This window comes from Equus caballus, chromosome 21, assembly GCF_041296265.1.
Source record: "Equus caballus isolate H_3958 breed thoroughbred chromosome 21, TB-T2T, whole genome shotgun sequence".
Classification (NCBI taxonomy): domain Eukaryota; kingdom Metazoa; phylum Chordata; class Mammalia; order Perissodactyla; family Equidae; genus Equus; species Equus caballus.
In genome coordinates this window covers 16262748-16278390 of record NC_091704.1, presented here as the reverse complement: position 1 = coordinate 16278390, position 15643 = coordinate 16262748, and the positions used below count along the sequence as shown (strand labels likewise).

General features: G+C 59.2%; 2 protein-coding genes across 10 annotated transcripts in view; one reads left to right on the top strand and one right to left on the bottom strand.

The window, feature by feature from the left end:
* The window catches only part of CHERP (calcium homeostasis endoplasmic reticulum protein), a 19020-nt gene that overhangs the window by 1998 nt on the left and 1379 nt on the right, over positions 1 to 15643 (top strand). The window contains exons 3-16 of one of the 2 annotated variants that reach the window (XM_001914891.6): positions 3041 to 3225; positions 4317 to 4454; positions 4734 to 4885; positions 6564 to 6675; positions 6755 to 6844; positions 8115 to 8367; positions 9145 to 9320; positions 11124 to 11559; positions 11677 to 11915; positions 13048 to 13181; positions 13930 to 14016; positions 14446 to 14589; positions 14682 to 14798; positions 15285 to 15379. In XM_001914891.6, the coding sequence (XP_001914926.1) occupies positions 3041 to 3225; positions 4317 to 4454; positions 4734 to 4885; positions 6564 to 6675; positions 6755 to 6844; positions 8115 to 8367; positions 9145 to 9320; positions 11124 to 11559; positions 11677 to 11915; positions 13048 to 13181; positions 13930 to 14016; positions 14446 to 14589; positions 14682 to 14798; positions 15285 to 15379 (2358 nt within the window). Of the gene's footprint in view, positions 1 to 3040; positions 3226 to 4316; positions 4455 to 4733; positions 4886 to 6530; positions 6676 to 6754; positions 6845 to 8114; positions 8368 to 9144; positions 9321 to 11123; positions 11560 to 11676; positions 11916 to 13047; positions 13182 to 13929; positions 14017 to 14445; positions 14590 to 14681; positions 14799 to 15284; positions 15380 to 15643 lie in introns of both variants that reach the window. The other variant, XM_023625370.2, reaches the window with a different exon arrangement.
* Positions 14284 to 15643, bottom strand: part of C21H19orf44 (chromosome 21 C19orf44 homolog) — a 16980-nt gene continuing 15620 nt past the window's right edge. For all 8 annotated transcript variants that reach the window (XM_070246120.1, XM_070246119.1, XM_070246122.1 and 5 more), the window contains one exon: positions 14284 to 14861. In XM_070246120.1, the coding sequence (XP_070102221.1) occupies positions 14813 to 14861 (49 nt within the window). In that variant the 3' untranslated portion in view covers positions 14284 to 14812. The remainder of the gene's footprint in view (positions 14862 to 15643) is intronic.

Genomic DNA, 15643 nt, shown 5'->3' with positions numbered 1-15643 from the left:
TTGTAAGACACAGCAAAGGTGCAGTAGCTGGAACGAGCACAGTGTGTTTAGGTACCCATGAGAGGAGCCATGAGAGGCCCAGCATGGCTGGAGCATAGAACGTGTGTAGAGAACGGAAGGGTTTAACTGCAAGGGCTGAATGCTAGGGGGAAGTTTGGGTTTTCTCCCTCAGTCCAGGGGTTCTCCTGGTGCCTGTTTTAGCTTTGAGGTGGGGGTGGGAAGGTCTGCTGCCTGAAACTGTAGGCAAGATATTATATGCACTTACGTGTTTCCAGAACAGCCATTCCGTAGCCCCAGCACATCAACTTTAAAACCCTTGCTGATGGCACTAGGAAGCCACAAGAGAATCTGAAACAAGGGAGAGGTGGGTCATGTTCGTGTGGCCACCGTGAAGGACAGGCTGGAGGGAGCATGAACACAGGCCAGCAGGTGAAGGAGCAGTTCGTAGTGAGGTCTGAATTAGGGCAGTGAGTTGAGTCAGAGGAGTGGGCATGGGCCAGGTGGGGTTAAGGAGTAGAATCTGTGAACTGAGGCACCAGTTGGATATTGATGAGGGTGACATAACCAGGTTGGGGAGGACAGTGCTTTGGCTCGAGTGACCATGAGGCCAGAGCTGCTCCCCCTGCGAGGGGACCCCTCTCCCACCCTGGAGGGTCAGAAATCGGGGGCTGCTTGGGACTTGGTGTGACAACTGAGAAAAGATGGGGTGCTTCTAGCAGGGGAAGATTGTGGCTCAGGAAATGCTTTCTACAGGTAACGATGTCTCGGGTGGCATAAAGAATGTGTCAGAGTTAGCTGGATGGAAACTGAGGAAAGTGTTCAGGCAGAGGAAAGGGCTTTAGGAGGGGCTGGGGAGGGGAGGGGACAAAAGCTTGGGGAGGCTGAAACCCAGAGAAGGAGGGGTTCTTGGAGTGGCTAGAAGTGCAGGTGCAGAGTGGAGAGGGCTGGCTTGCCAAGTACTTAGGAATTCTCCCCGAAGTTGTGGGGGAGCTCTTAAAGGGTTTCTGGACTGTGTTCTGGAGTAGGATTAGCCACTGTGTGAACTGCCCTTCACTCAGGTAGTTGGAGAAGACTGACTCCCAGAACTGTTTTAGAATGGCACTTTACAACCTCTGGTGAAGGACTAGTTTTTGTTTTCTAAAATTTCCAGTCTGTTATGTAAAGTGCATTTTTGCAAAGTACAGTGAAAATGTGAACTGTGAACTTCACGTGCTAACGAAATTGCTACAAAAGTGCCAAAACACTCCACCCTTTCTGTACTCATCTAGTCTTGGTATCACCCGGAGCTGGTCCTCAGACCACACTTGGAGCAGCGGCCCTATGGACAGTCCCGGTGGTGTGGTGGTTAAGATTTGGCACTGTCACCACCACAGCCTGGGTCCGTTTCCCAGTCAGGGACCCCCACCACCCGTCTGCCGGTTGCCATACTGTGAAGGCTGTGTGTTGCTGTGATGCTGAAAGCTATGCCACTGGGATTTCAAGTACAAGTAGGGCCCCCCATGGTGAACAGGTTTCAGCATAGCTTCCAGACTAAGACCAGGAAGAAGGACCTGGCCACCCATCTCCCAAAAATGGGCCACAAAAACCCTCTTGAGTAGCAGCGGAGCATATCTGATTTAGCACCGGAAGGCAAGAGGGTGGCGCACAGTCTGGCCAGGGTTCTGCTCTGCTGGCCATAGGGGCACTAGGAGTAGGAATTGACTCAGCACTAACAGCCAACTACAGTTGCCTTGTAGAGGAGAGGTGAAGGGGGTAGGACTGGATGCAGGGAGACTAGTTATGAGGGTGATGCAGGTGACAGCAGAGTTATGGTGGTGACAGTTGAAGTGCGAGCCAGGAGGCTGACTTGACAGCATGGGGCAACTTATTAGCATGACGTGCAAGGAAGAGAGAAGTGCGTGGATCTTCTAGGTCCCTGGATTGGGTCTGTGGGCATAGCTGTGCCAGCCATGGAGATAAGGAGGGGATCTGTCCTGGGGGGGTGGAGCCTGGGGCCAGAGGAGATGCGTGCGTGTGTGAGGTGCCTGTGGAAAGCCTGTGGGCTGTTTGGTTTGTAATCAGATCCAAAGCTTGAGGAATTCTGGATGAAGATGATGGATTTAGGAATTGTAGAGTGCAGATCAGAGCTGCAGCCGCAGGAGCATGTCACACCCCCTGGGGCCTTGCACAGAGAAGAGGACTTACTGCCTCAGCCCTTAATACTGGCTCCTTTGCAGACAGAGAAGGAAGAAGGGGCCAAGGGGCCAGCCACACAGGCTAAGTGAGACAAGGACCTGAGACAGGGCCACCGGCTGAGTAAGGGTGTCCAAAACAGCCTTGGGAGTAGGGGTAGGTGGGCAGAGCCAGACTCCCGTGAGTTGTGATACGGGGAAGATGAAGAACCGAAGATGAATCTTGGCTGTGAAATTGTTGAGAGCTGATGTCCTCCTGCTGTGGGGCTGCAGACTCATGGGCTCGCTGGCCGGCCAGCCAGGGGTCCAGTGGCTTTGATGTCTTGAAAGTGAAGAATAGATTGGGGGACAGAGGCAAAGGTTAGAGATAGCTGCCGAGGAGGCTGCGGGACGAGAGATACGCTCGCAGAGGGTCTGTTTGTCCAGCAGTGGCCCTTGTGTGGGTCCAGCACCAGTTCAGGCCTGGGGAGGGGTGGACAGGGTGGAGGGGGTGGGCTTGGTCTGAGCCAGAAGGATAGTGGGCAAGGCTGGCTAATGGGCTAGAGAGTGGCGAGGTGACAGTTCTGAGGGTCTTCAAGGAAAAGACAGACAGGAAAGTGGAAGGCAGTGGGTGGGAACACAGAAAGGGGGCAGGGCCTTTTCACGTTGAGGGCAGCGTGGGCATAGAGGGCGGACCAGGAGGGGTGGGCTCAGAGAGGGATGGGGAAGGGCCGGGGTGGCCACAGCACAGCACAGAGGTCCTCTTGTGGGTGGTGAGTGTAGGCAGAGGGAGCCCCTGTGACTTGGAGCTGCCTCAGAGGCAGCTGGTTGGGGACATCTGGACTCTGGCTACCTCCTCATGGGGGCCATCTTTCCTCCTCTCCCATCAGTCATCTGTAAGCAGCAGGCCCCAGAACTGGAGACGACCTCGGCCTTGCCACCCCTGCCACAGCCCCCGCTGGCCCCTGCTGCGTCCATGCCGCCAGCCCAAGGCGCCCCGTCCATGGACGAGCTCATCCAGCAGAGCCAGTGGAACCTGCAGCAGCAGGAGCAGCACCTGCTGGCCCTCAGACAGGTATGGGGCCAGCTCTGCTTCACCCCCTTGGCCCTCAGGTGGCTACCTGGGGCTCATCCCATGCCTGGCTTTTTGCATCTGTACGTCGGGACTAGTAATAGCTGTCAGGAGGGCTCGTTAGCACGTGTCAGTGCTGAGGACGGGGCTGCCCTATTGCCCGGGGCTCAGTGCGCGTCAGCCGCTGTCACACAGTGCTGCTACCACCCGTGGTGTGTTTAGCTCGACCTCTGACACCCGATGCTGAGGTTGCTTCTCATTCCAGTGAAGTCATCGCACAAGCTCTTGGCCTGTCATGCTGCGGTGGACACCTACAAGTGGGACTGCTCGTAGAAATTGTGTGGCAGAGGCTGCCAGGTGGCCTCTGGTACCGTTGGCACCAGCTCCTGCTAGCTAGGTCACCCAAGCTTTCGTTGGGAAGGACCCTTTTGTCCTGATGCTTCACAGTCTGGTACTTCGGCCAAATACAAGTGAATTGCCAGGAAAATGTGATGGATAATAAGGCATCCAAAACCCCGGCCCCAGTTTTATTACTAGATTCCAGATGTAAGATTACTGTCACATTGCTGAAAACCAAACATTCCAGAACATTCACGCCAGTTTCCGTATGGAGCGCATCACAGACTGGGCTGTCCAGCCCCGGCCAGCCGTGAGCTGACTGCCTGTCCCACAGCAGTGCTGGAGCTCAGCCATGTCTCGGTTGGCCAATCTAATGGGCGAAAACCTCGCATTTTAGCAATCCCTAATTGCTATTGAGGTGGCTCTCCTGTCACTTGACTAGTGACCATTTGTATGTGTGTTCACACCTATCACTGGTTTTTTCTTTTTTTGTTGAATTGATTTAAAAAGTTCCTTGTTCCTCTGGGTCTTAATCTTTCTGCCTGTCACCTTGGGGGCAGACATCACCTTTCACTATGTCTCCTCTTGCTTTATCCTCCGCCCGCTCTGCCCGCCGTGGCTGTGTCTGTCCCAGATGTGTGTCTGGGGGGCTGTAGGTGTGCAGGACGGGGCCTCCTGGTACTAGGGGTGGGGCACTGATGGGCCAGGCTGGGAGGTCCCTCCTCACGCAGTCTCGGGCCCGCCTGGCCTCCCAGGAGCAGGTGACAGCAGCCGTGGCCCACGCAGTGGAGCAGCAGATGCAAAAGCTCCTGGAGGAGACCCAGCTGGACATGAATGAGTTTGACAACCTGCTGCAGCCCATCATTGACACATGCACCAAAGATGCCATCTCGGTGAGGCCAGGTGGGGATGAGGTCGGGGGTTTCTCCCAGAACCTGGTGCTCCTGATGAGGTGGGAGCCTGCCACACCTGTCGGGGCCAGGACTGCTCTAGGAGCGCCCTGTCTGCCTGTTCCCTTCCCTCTTGAGCCTATCTGAGAGGGAGAAGGAAAGCAGGGAGAGGCCAAAGCAAGCAGCCAAGCCCTCAGGGTGCGCCCTGACCTTCCAGGGCGCCTGCACACTCTCTGGCCTGGGGGAGCCCAGCCCTGCTCACTGTCTGCCTGGCTGTTGCAGGCCGGGAAGAACTGGATGTTCAGCAACGCCAAGTCCCCGCCACACTGCGAGCTGATGGCAGGCCACCTCCGGAACCGCATCACGGCTGATGGGGCACACTTCGAGCTGCGACTGCACCTCATCTATCTCATCAATGACGTCCTGCACCACTGGTGAGGGCCCGCCAGGCTCTGGCTTCCCTCCTGCGCCTCTGGCCCTCTCTGGGGCCACTGCTCTGCACTCGGCAGCTTGGCCTGGCCTGGGACTGGGGTCACTTGTCCAAAGACCCTGAGGGAGGGTCAGTCTGAGTCACGAGCCCTGCTTCGGGAGGACACCCCATCCCCCAGGCCTCGCCGCCTGTCCCAGACCCCTCACCTCACCTGGGGCACTGTCCCCTGGCTCCTTGCTCTCCTTGGGGCAGCTTGTGGGTGTCTTTCAGCCTCTCTGCGGGGGGCTGCCAACTCCCCTTCGCTGATCTACATGCACGCACACAAATGCCTGTCATTTGACTGCTCTGCTTCAAGGTCCCTCCCACGAGGTCCCCTTTGCTGATCCTCTGTCCCACCCTGTAGAGACTACCAGCCCCCGCACACAGCCCTCCCTAAGGCCAATCTGGCGTTTACTTCTGCGCAGTCTCTCTGGCCTTATGACAAAGGGAACTTAGGCAACCAGGTGGGAGGGACGGGCAGGAGCGTACGTCGTCCTGAGGCTAGTGTGCAGGAGGCGGGACTGGCTGCTACGTTTGGCTTTGAGCTTGGCCGGGCTGAAGGGGCCGGTGAGTAGGTGCGCTGCTAAGCCCAGCCCTGGCTGCAGGCCCTGTCTTATCCCATCTTCTGCCGCACGTGCAGCCTGGGTCCCCACCCCTCCCTGTTTCCTGTGCCACACAGCCGCTCCCTGCATCATCATCCCCTCGTTTCTCTGCTGTCGGAAACCAGCACCCTCTCGGAACCTTCTCTGCCCTCCTGCTTCCACCACCTGCTCCGCTGACTCCAGGGCAGCTCTGCAGAGACAGCCCTGTTTCTGGCCGTTCTCCAGCCGTGCTCTTCTTGAGCTCTGCTCTGTCCAGCAGCCCCATGCTGCCCGCCCTGTCCTCCCGCCTGGACTGCCCTCCCTCCCCTGACCGGCTTCCTGGTCCCAGGCCCTCTTTCCTCTCTCTGAGGTCCCTCTGGTGAGCTCGGCACTGGGAGGAGGTAGAGCCGCTTGACGGCTGCCCCGTGGCTTCCCCTGGGAGGCAGCAGATGTGCCATCTGGGCTCTGCCACCGCCACACTGGGGGCCCCGTGCCACCTCGTTGCACAGCCCCAGGGGCCTCCACACCCAGTTATGCATAGAGTACCCCCAAGAGGATGTGGGGCAGGCGGTCTCACCCACCGAGCATCAGGTCCCTGGATGCCTGGGGTACCCACATGTTCCCTCTGCCTCCTGAAGGATGGTGCCCAAGCCCAGGTTTCCCTATGTGTTGTGGTTGACAGTACTGAGCAAGGTGGTGGGGACAAGGCCCTGAGCCCACAGCAGCTCTGGCCCACCCTTTGTGGACAGCCTGGGTTCTTAGAGGTGCCATGGCTGTCCATCCACGCCACCCTGGGAGGGAACTGACGAGGAGACTAGGATGACAGACTTAGCCCTGAAGGTCCCCAGGCTGTGTTCTTTCCCTCCTCTCACTGCTGTCCATCTGCCACTCGGGCCCAGGTGCCACACAGGTCTTAGGGGGAGCTCAGCCCTCATCCTGGCCGGGTTGGGGGCCCATTTCCCAAGAAGGCAGAGGCTGCTGTGGCTGGAGCCGCAATGGTAACGGGCGCGTGGCCGGGTCCCGCCCCAGGGCCCTGACGCGCGGAAGGTCTCTCCCTCACAGCCAGCGCAAGCAGGCCAGGGAGCTGCTGGCCGCCCTGCAGAAGGTCGTGGTGCCCATCTACTGCACCAGCTTCTTGGCTGTAGAGGAGGACAAGCAGCAGAAGATTGCCCGGGTATGTGGGGCAGCCAGGGCCGGGGAGAGGGGTGGGCTGGGGCGCTTGTTCCCCCTGACCTGGCCTCCCCCCTGTGCAGCTTCTGCAGCTCTGGGAGAAGAATGGCTATTTTGACGACTCCATCATCCAGCAGTTACAGAGCCCAGCCCTGGGGCTTGGCCAGTACCAGGTGAGTGCCACCTGCCCAGAGTGTGTGGCAGCTGCCGCCACAGCATGTTCCCAGAAGTCAGGGGTCTCTGTCCCCCGCTGGGCTGGGAGCTGCTGGCGGTGGGTAGCAATATCCGAGCCCGGGTGGCATTTTCCCAGCTGGGCTCCCAGGGGACCTCTGGGATGGTGATGAGTGGAGGCAGGCTGGGCTCTGAGTCCACAGTACCCGGTAGCCTCTCCTAGGTGAGTGGTCAGGTTTCTTTCCTGGTGCCCTCGTGAGCAGGCTGCCCAATTCAGGCCCTGCTCTCAGCAGGTTCTTCGGCCCGTCGGCTGTGGCTTTGCAGGCCTGCTTCCCCACGATGGAGGCAGGAGGGACCCCACGCAGTCTAGGCCGCCTCGGTTGTCCTGTGGTGCACAGTCAGTGTTCCCTGTGTGCAGGTCTGCCTTCTCTCAGGCGCGTCTGCTCAGAGGACGGGGCACACGGTGGGGAGGGGCGGGCTGCCGTTGGTCACCTGTGCTGTGACCCATTCACAGCTGCTGGAGTAACAAGCCCAGCTCGCACCCCTGTTCTCCATCGGGCCAGAAGCTCTCTCCTTGCAAAGGTCTGATTGAATGCCAGGAGCTCTCTGTTGACCGGTTCCTCTGCTGTGGTCCTAAATGCCACCTCCCAACAGGCGAGAAGCTGCCATGCTCAGAAAGGCAAATGACGAAAGTGCATCTCGTGCTTTATCTGAATTTCACCCATTTTTTTTGTTGTTAAATAAAAGTGGGTGCCGCCACACCACAGTGACATAAACTCCTTTTTTCCCTTTGGTCCACAATAGCTGCTCGTGTTTACTGAGCTCCCTCCCATTAGTCCCTTTTGTGTGTTATATCACTGAGTTCTCTCTGAAATCCTCCAAGGCATGTCCCCTTATACAGGTGAGGAAATTGAGGCTCAGCGAGGTTGTAATTTGCTCAAAACCACACCCCGTGAGCATGTTCCAGAAAGTTCGTCAGTGATGTGTTTTTTATATCTGTGTGGCCGTCCAGGTCATTGCTTATTCCTGTTACTGAGAAATTCTAAACTGCACTGACGTCTTTGGCTAGATTCGGACGCTCTGTGGTAGTCAAGAAGGTCTGACTATTTTATGTAACAGTTGCCTACCTGCTCCAGGCCCCTGGGCCTTGCTGCCTGTGGCAGCGCCCCTACTTCCTGGGTGCTTTCCAGGCGTCTGTCCCTGTGCTGCTCCAGAAGGTGTGGGACCCAAGGCTCACATCCTGAGTGCCAGCTGCTCTTCTCTCTCTGCCAGGCAACGCTCATCAACGAGTACTCCTCGGTGGTCCAGCCGGTGCAGCTGGCCTTCCAGCAGCAGATCCAAACCCTCAAGACGCAGCACGAGGAGTTTGTCAATAGCCTGGCCCAGCAGCAACAGCAACAGCAGCAGCAGCAGCAGCAGATCCAGATGCCACAAATGGAAGCAGAAGTCAAGGCCACACCACCACCACCTGCCCCGCCCCCAGCACCCACGCCTGCCCCAGCCATCCCGCCAACCACCCAGCCGGGTATGCAGCTCCCTCAGTACCCTCCCCGAAGTAGCCTCCTCCCCCAGAGACGGGCTCTGGTTCTGTAGTCCCAGGCCCAGTCCTGGGGCCAGACCCTAAGCTGTGGAAGGCACCAGGGCAGGCGGTTTTATAGGTAAATGTAACGAGACCCTTAGAGCTCAGACAGTTCGCTCCCATACAAAGTGTTCGAGAGCACAGATAGAGGGGAAGGCTGCCCAAGGCGTTCCTCAAGACTAGGGTAACCTTTACACCAGGTGACAAGGACACGCAAAGAAGCAAAGATGTAATCTGGTGTCACCTCTGAACAAAGATGCGGGAATACTGAACAAAATCTTACCAAATGGAACGCAGGCAGGTATTTTAAGAATGCATCACGACCAAACGGGACGTGTCCCAGGAATGTGTAAGGATGGTTTACCACTAGAAAAGCTGATGAAATACATATCAGATGGAGAGAAGGGATGTTTCAACTAGATACAGAAAGGTATTTAATAAAACTGAGTGTTGATAAAGAGTCTTCAGCAAACTCAAGTCAACAAAGCAGAGTAAGATGCTGCTTATAAAAGTTTGCGAGGAGGGGGTGTGTGCCGTGTGAGGTAGTCCTCCTCTTCCCGCTGCCTTCCTGGAGGCCATCACAGTTTTCAGTGGGGTCGTGAAGCAGGGAGTCATGTGGAAATAAAGCCCAGCCCTGGCTGGCCCGGGGTGGTTGCTGAAGATTGCGTCAGGCGGTGCCCCACTGCCAGGGGGCTGCTCACTGCCTTTCCTTCCTGGCTCTAGATGACAGCAAGCCCCCCATCCAGATGCCGGGCTCCTCTGAGTACGACGCCTCAGGAGGGGTTCAGGACCCTGCCACCACTGGCCCCCGTGGCCCCGGGCCTCACGACCAGATTCCACCTAACAAGCCCCCGTGGTTTGACCAGCCTCACCCCGTTGCTCCTTGGGGCCAACAGCAGGTATTTCTTCAAACTTGTGGCAGAGGCAGGTGGGGTGTGCTAGGGCTTAAGGGGTGGCAGGCGGGTGGGCGGAGTCCTGTGCAAGTTGGTGGGCTTTTAGCAGCTCCCTGGGAAACTTCAGCTTCTGCAGCGGGCTCCAGGCTGGGAGAGAGTGGGAGAGCGCCATCTTCTGGAGGTGTGGGAACGGGGCAGAGCAAGAAAGGCAGCTGTGTCCCACCCTGGCGCTTTGATTATCTGGCCTTCTCAGTAATAACGTAGGTCCCCTTTTCCTGTGAGTGCTGGGAAATTTCACATGGTCAAGTTCAGCCAGGTCTTCTGTTTCGTTTCCCTTTGGGATTGGTCTGATGAGCAAAGTGTCAGCCTCTTGTCACCCTGGAAGGAACTCAGTGCTTTCATAAGGAAGGGGAGTCAGAAATGTGAGGCTGGTGGCATTATTTGGGGCCAAGATGCTGCTCACTCCCCAGTTCCTTGGGATTGGAAACTTCTAGACCACAGCACAGCTCATCTGATCCAGCATAGTAGGGCTGGGAGGCACCTGCAGCTTGCTCTCCAGCCACTGGATCTGCTTGGACAGAGCCTTGTGTCCAGCCCCGGACTTTCCCAGGCATCTGCGTTCTCCTCCACAGGGCAGGGTGGACATGGCCCTCCCAGGTGACCATGAGGGGAGGGACGTCAGGATGGAAAGACATCTCTGGGCCAACAAGTAGGGGTCGTGGCTTTGAGTCCCCCCACTCTCCCCTCAGCTTCAGGGCACGAGGTTTAACTTTATGAAAGATAGGACGTCCCCTTAAAGACAGCTCCCGCCTCAGCGCTGGCTGTGAGCTGGTATGGTGTGGGGCGTTCTGGGGGTGCTTTCTGATGCAGGAGCAGTTCCCATCCCCATTTTCTGGGGTCCCTCGTGTGTCCTGGCCCAGTCCTTGGGGACTAGAAAGTCAGACTCTTGGCAATGGGGCCCCCTCACTGAAGGTCTGCCCTGGGGCAACAGTCCAGTCGGAAACCGCAGCCTGGCAGTGCACTTGGCCTGGCCTGCCCACGTGGTGTCTTACAGAGTTTGAAATAGTTGCCTTATTTAAAATGTGGCTTTCTGGCTTCTCTTGAAAGACCTGAGAGTGTGGTGACCTGGGCCAGCCTCTGTGGTAGCTGTCAGCAGAGCTAACCAGCCGTGGCCTAGAGGCGAGCCCTCTGCTCGGTCTCACGGGTGCTCCCAGCCAGGCCCTGAGTTTGGGCCACAATCCTGAAGGCTGTAAGTCTTGAGAGTGGCTGGTGAGATCCAGAACTTACGTTGTCTTCAACCTACAGAAAGACTTTTCCTGGTGTGGGCCCAGGAGGAGACCGTGAGACAAGGATTTGAGCGCGAGTGGTTTATGTGGGAGGTGACCTCAGGAGACAGCACAGGGGAGGGGAAGTGAGAGTGGCCAGCAAAGGGGGTGTCGTCAGGGTTGGGGTCCGCCATGGCCCCTGGGGCTCAGCAGCTCCGTGCATCCTGGAAGCCGTGGAGGTGCGCCTCTGCGCCATCCACTGAGGGCTCTGGGGCAGGGCTGTTTAGGTCCCTGGCACTTGGGACCTCCCCATCCTGCATGCTGGCACAGAGGAAGCCCTCAGCTGAGATGTGGGTGCAGCAGCTGGGACTCCAGTCGTCTGCGTGGACACGAGGGCCCCATGATGTACCAGCCCTCATAGCATCCCCTGCACGTGTCAGAGTGAACGAGGCACCATGATGTGCTCAGGGCAGCGCCCAGCTGGACCGGTCAGCCTCCAGGGCCCGGCCTCAGGAGGGGCTCACCTCTGCTCTTTGCCTTGCAGCCTCCTGAGCAGCCCCCTTACCCGCACCACCAGGGCGGGCCGCCCCACTGCCCACCCTGGAACAACAGCCACGAGGGCATGTGGGGTGAGCAGCGTGGGGACCCCGGCTGGAACGGCCAGCGCGACGCACCTTGGAACAGCCAGCCCGACCCCAACTGGAACAGCCAGTTTGAGGGCCCCTGGAACAGCCAGCACGAGCAGCCGCCCTGGGGCGGGGGCCAGCGAGAGCCGCCCTTCCGCATGCAGCGGCCGCCGCACTTCCGCGGGCCCTTCCCGCCCCACCAGCAGCACCCACAGTTCAACCAGCCGCCGCACCCCCACAACTTCAACCGCTTCCCCCCCCGCTTCATGCAGGACGACTTCCCCCCGCGGCACCCCTTCGAGCGACCCCCCTACCCCCACCGCTTCGACTACCCCCAGGGGGACTTCCCTGCTGGTGAGTGCGCGGGCACCCCTTCCCGCTCACACTTGTCACCTTGGAGACCGCTGCTGAGCCCTGGCACTGCCCGCCCACCACATCCTGGCAGGCCTGAGACGGGTTTCTGTTTTGCAGAGATGGGACCCCCTCACCACCACCCTGGCCACCGCATGCCTCATCCTGGGATCAACGAGCACCCGCCCTGGGGTGGGCCCCAGCACCCTGACTTCGGCCCTCCTCCCCACGGCTTCAATGGGCAGCCCCCCCACATGCGGCGGCAGGGCCCTCCCCACATCAACCACGATGACCCCAGCTTGGTCCCCAACGTGCCCTACTTTGACCTGCCTGCCGGGCTGATGGCCCCCCTCGTGAAGGTAACGTCACCGTGGTGAGCGCCGCACTCAGCAGCACGCTGTGCCGGCCCCTCCGTCTCTGCAGGAGAGGCTCATGGGGAGAACCTGTTTCCAGCAGCTGTGGAATGCCACTTCCCCTCGTCTCCCACTCTGCAGTGACCTTGGCCAGCTAGCCAGGGAGGAGGCGCCTGAGCCAGCCTCCCCGCAGGCGCCGTCTCTGAGGCGGCAGTGAGCCAGGGCCACATCCCCTCTGCTCCCCCATCCCTCCCTCCTGGTGCTGCAAGTTCTATAGCCTGAGGAGCTGTCAGGCTCTGCGTGAGGTGGGGGTCTTCTGGGTGCTGGCCCTTGGAAGCCACCCTGTCCAGGGGCTGACAGTGGAGGGGCCTCTCAGAAGGGGCAGCCTCTGAGCCGCGCCTGCAGGGGAGGCAGGGGTCTCTACACAGCATCTGCACAGCTGGGTGAGCGAGGCTTGGGGGGGCGGGAGCTGCCCCAGAGATGAGATGAGAAGAGAGTGGGCCTGGTCTCTGGGGGCCATGCCAGCCCTGCTGGTCACTGCCACTTCCCGTCCCCTCTGGGACACCATCAGACTGGAAGTTGAGAAGGGTCACACCAGGGCAGCACGGAGGCAGAGGGGCCAGCGGGGCTGCTTCCAGGGTGGGCAGTAGAGTAGAGTAGGGGCATGGCAGGGTGAGCTGGTTCCTGGAGAAGGGGCCTCCTGGGTTGGGCTGAGGCTGCTCTGACCAGGGGAGAGGCCAGCAGGGGAGATAACGGGGCCCTGGGTCGAGTCGGGCACATAGAGCAGCTGTCTGCAGGCAGGGCACCGGGGATCCTGAGTGTCTGTGAATAAACCAAGGGGTCCTTCTGTCACCTAAGCTTGAGGCCAGGTCTTCGTGTGCGTTTTCTGGAGAGAGAACTCTGTGGCTTTTATCTGCCTCAAAGGAGCTCTCAACCACCCCGTGTAGGAACCGAATCACGGTGTGGCTGAGCTCTGTGAGAGGGTGGGATTTCCCAGCAAGGGCAGGGTGAGGAGCTCTAACACCCAACCTCCAACCCCCAACCAAGGTCCTGTGTGCCCCCCAGGCCCGCAGCCCCCGGGGTGGGCCCAAGGGGGGTTCACGCAAGGCAAGGGTGACAGCTGTTCTCTCTGCTGCAGCTGGAAGACCATGAGTACAAGCCTTTGGACCCTAAAGACATCCGCCTCCCGCCCCCCATGCCGCCCAGTGAGAGGCTGCTGGCAGCCGTGGAGGCCTTCTATAGCCCTCCTTCCCACGACAGGCCCAGGAACAGGTACGGGGCGCAGGGGCGCTGGGCCGTGGGCTGCTGACTGACGGAGGGCCGGCCTCTGTCCTCCTCCCGGCCTGTCTTCCCCAAGTTTGCTTCACGAGGAAGACTTAACAGCCAGGCCCTCTGCTCGGGGTGGTGTGGGCTCAGGTGAGGAAGCACGGCGGTCTCCGGGAGAAACCCCAGTTCCATTCTCCCGACATGTGTTGCCCATATATAGTGGCCCTTGAAGAAGGGCTTTCCTAGTCGGGACACGTCGGAACAAGGACTCATCTCAGACAGGGCATGTTTCCGAAGCAGCTGGCTGCTGGACACACCAGGCTTGGTCACGGGTCCCTCCCCGGAGACCCTCCTCCAAACCCCTCACCACCAATCCAGCTAAAATTGCCTCTTGTCTGGTGCCGAGCCACAGGCCTGCCCATCTGTGAGTCAGAGCTCCTTGCCCCCAGCTACCAGGCCCACAGGTCCTGAGACCCTCAGCTATTTCCTAAAACAGCAGTGTGGAAAAGGCCTGGAAGCCGGGTGGAGCCAGTCTCACATCCCAGCCTCTGCTTCCTCGCCTGAGAAAGAGCAGCGCCATGGGTGACTGCCTCGTGCTTTCTGTGGGGGCCCGTGCTCAGGGCCTGAGTGAACGAGGAGGGGCAGGCTATGCTCAGGAGGGCTTGTCGGGTGGGGTCTGTTCCTGACCACCTTTTCACAAGGTCCCTGCCAGAGGGAGGCACACGTAGTCACTCGAGGAATGCCTGTCTTACAGCGAAGGCTGGGAGCAGAACGGCCTTTACGAGTTCTTCCGAGCAAAGATGCGGGCCCGGCGGAGGAAAGGCCAGGAGAAGAGGAACAGGTGAGGGCCCCGTGCTGCACCGGCCCCTCCCCGACCGTCGGGTGGAGGTCAGCGTCCCTCCCTGGCTGTGTCTGCTCAGGAATCAGCTAAGGGGGTCCCTGCCTTTGCCGACCAGACACTGTCAAGTCACGCCCCAAAGGGCAAAGGGCGGTCAGTTCTGGCCTCTGCCTGGATCCTGGGTCTGGCACTGTGTGATAAAGGCGAGCGAGCCGCTCAGAGCTGCTTCCCACAAGGTCTGAGTTAAAACTTAAAGCACCAGCATGAGCGTGCAGTTTGCCAAGTCTGTATTCAGCCAGCTATTTAGGGACGCATACCCTGGTGTGAATGGCGAGTCTGCACGGGGCCATGCACACCTGGGGTCTCCCAGAAACCCGGGGCGGGGGCGGGGGCGGCTCCTCTCGGCTCAGCTCACCAGGCCTCTCCCTGCAGCGGACCCTCGAGGTCTCGGAGCAGATCCAAAAGCCGAGGGCGCTCTTCCTCCCGCTCCAACTCGAGGTCCTCCAAGTCATCTGGCTCCTACTCACGGTCAAGGTCGCGCTCCTGCTCCCGCTCCTACTCCCGCTCGCGCTCCAGGTAGGCAGGGCACTGCCCCTTGGGGATTCGAGGCCTGTGGCCACCCCGCCACCCCTGAGGCCACCCCGCCGTGCTCTCCCCTTGCCCCGCAGGAGCCGCAGCCGATCACGCTCCTCGAGAAGCCGCTCCCGTTCTCGCTCCCGCTCCCGCTCCAAGTCGTACTCCCCAGGGAGGAGACGCCGGTCGAGGTCCAGGAGCCCCACCCCGCCGTAAGATTTCTGTCTTAACTGTCGAATGACCCACTGGTAGCGCTGGAGCCCTCTGATGCTTTGCTGTGAATGTTGAAACGTGTCATTAGACGACATGCTCATGGTGGCCCATGCTGGGGCAGCACCTCAGGGACCCCAAGCACTAGCGCAGTGACAGTGGCACCTCGTCTCACACTGCGTTCTTACCTTCTTACAGTCACGTTGTAAAGCCTGAGGCGGGGGCTGGGCTCTGTGTTCCTAACCATCTTAGGGGGTCGGTGTGACCTGCCCTTGCTGCTCAGTGTGGGCAGGGGCATCATCTTAGGGAGCCCCCTTCCCTGGCTGGCGAAGAGGATAAAGAAGAACGGTAGAGACTCGAAATGTGTGTGTGCCTGTCCATCTTCCACTGGCGAACATTCACATAAGCTACACGCTGTAATCCTCTAACGTTCATTCCAATAAATGTGTCTGCTCTTTTGTAAAAGACGTAACCTGTCTTAATTTTAGTTCCTCGGCTGGTCTGGGTTCTAATTCAGCACCTCCTATACCTGACTCCAGGCTCGGGGAAGAGAACAAAGGACATCAGATGCTGGTGAAAATGGGTAAGGTTCCTGGGAAGACAGCGCCCGCTCTGGGCTTTGGGGGTTGGGCAGCGATGGAGGCAGAGGAGTTCCTCTCACTGCCGGACTCCACGCAGGGCGAGCCTGCAGCGGGTGCTGCGCGCTCTTCTTACCATGGCAGTTTCACGTTTGTAACCTGCACGTCTGCATGGTGTTCAGCTCCCCAGATGCATTCCCATGTGACTTAAGTTAGAGTAAATGCACCATTTTGGCCTCCTTTGTGGCTTGTAACCACTTGTCCCTCTT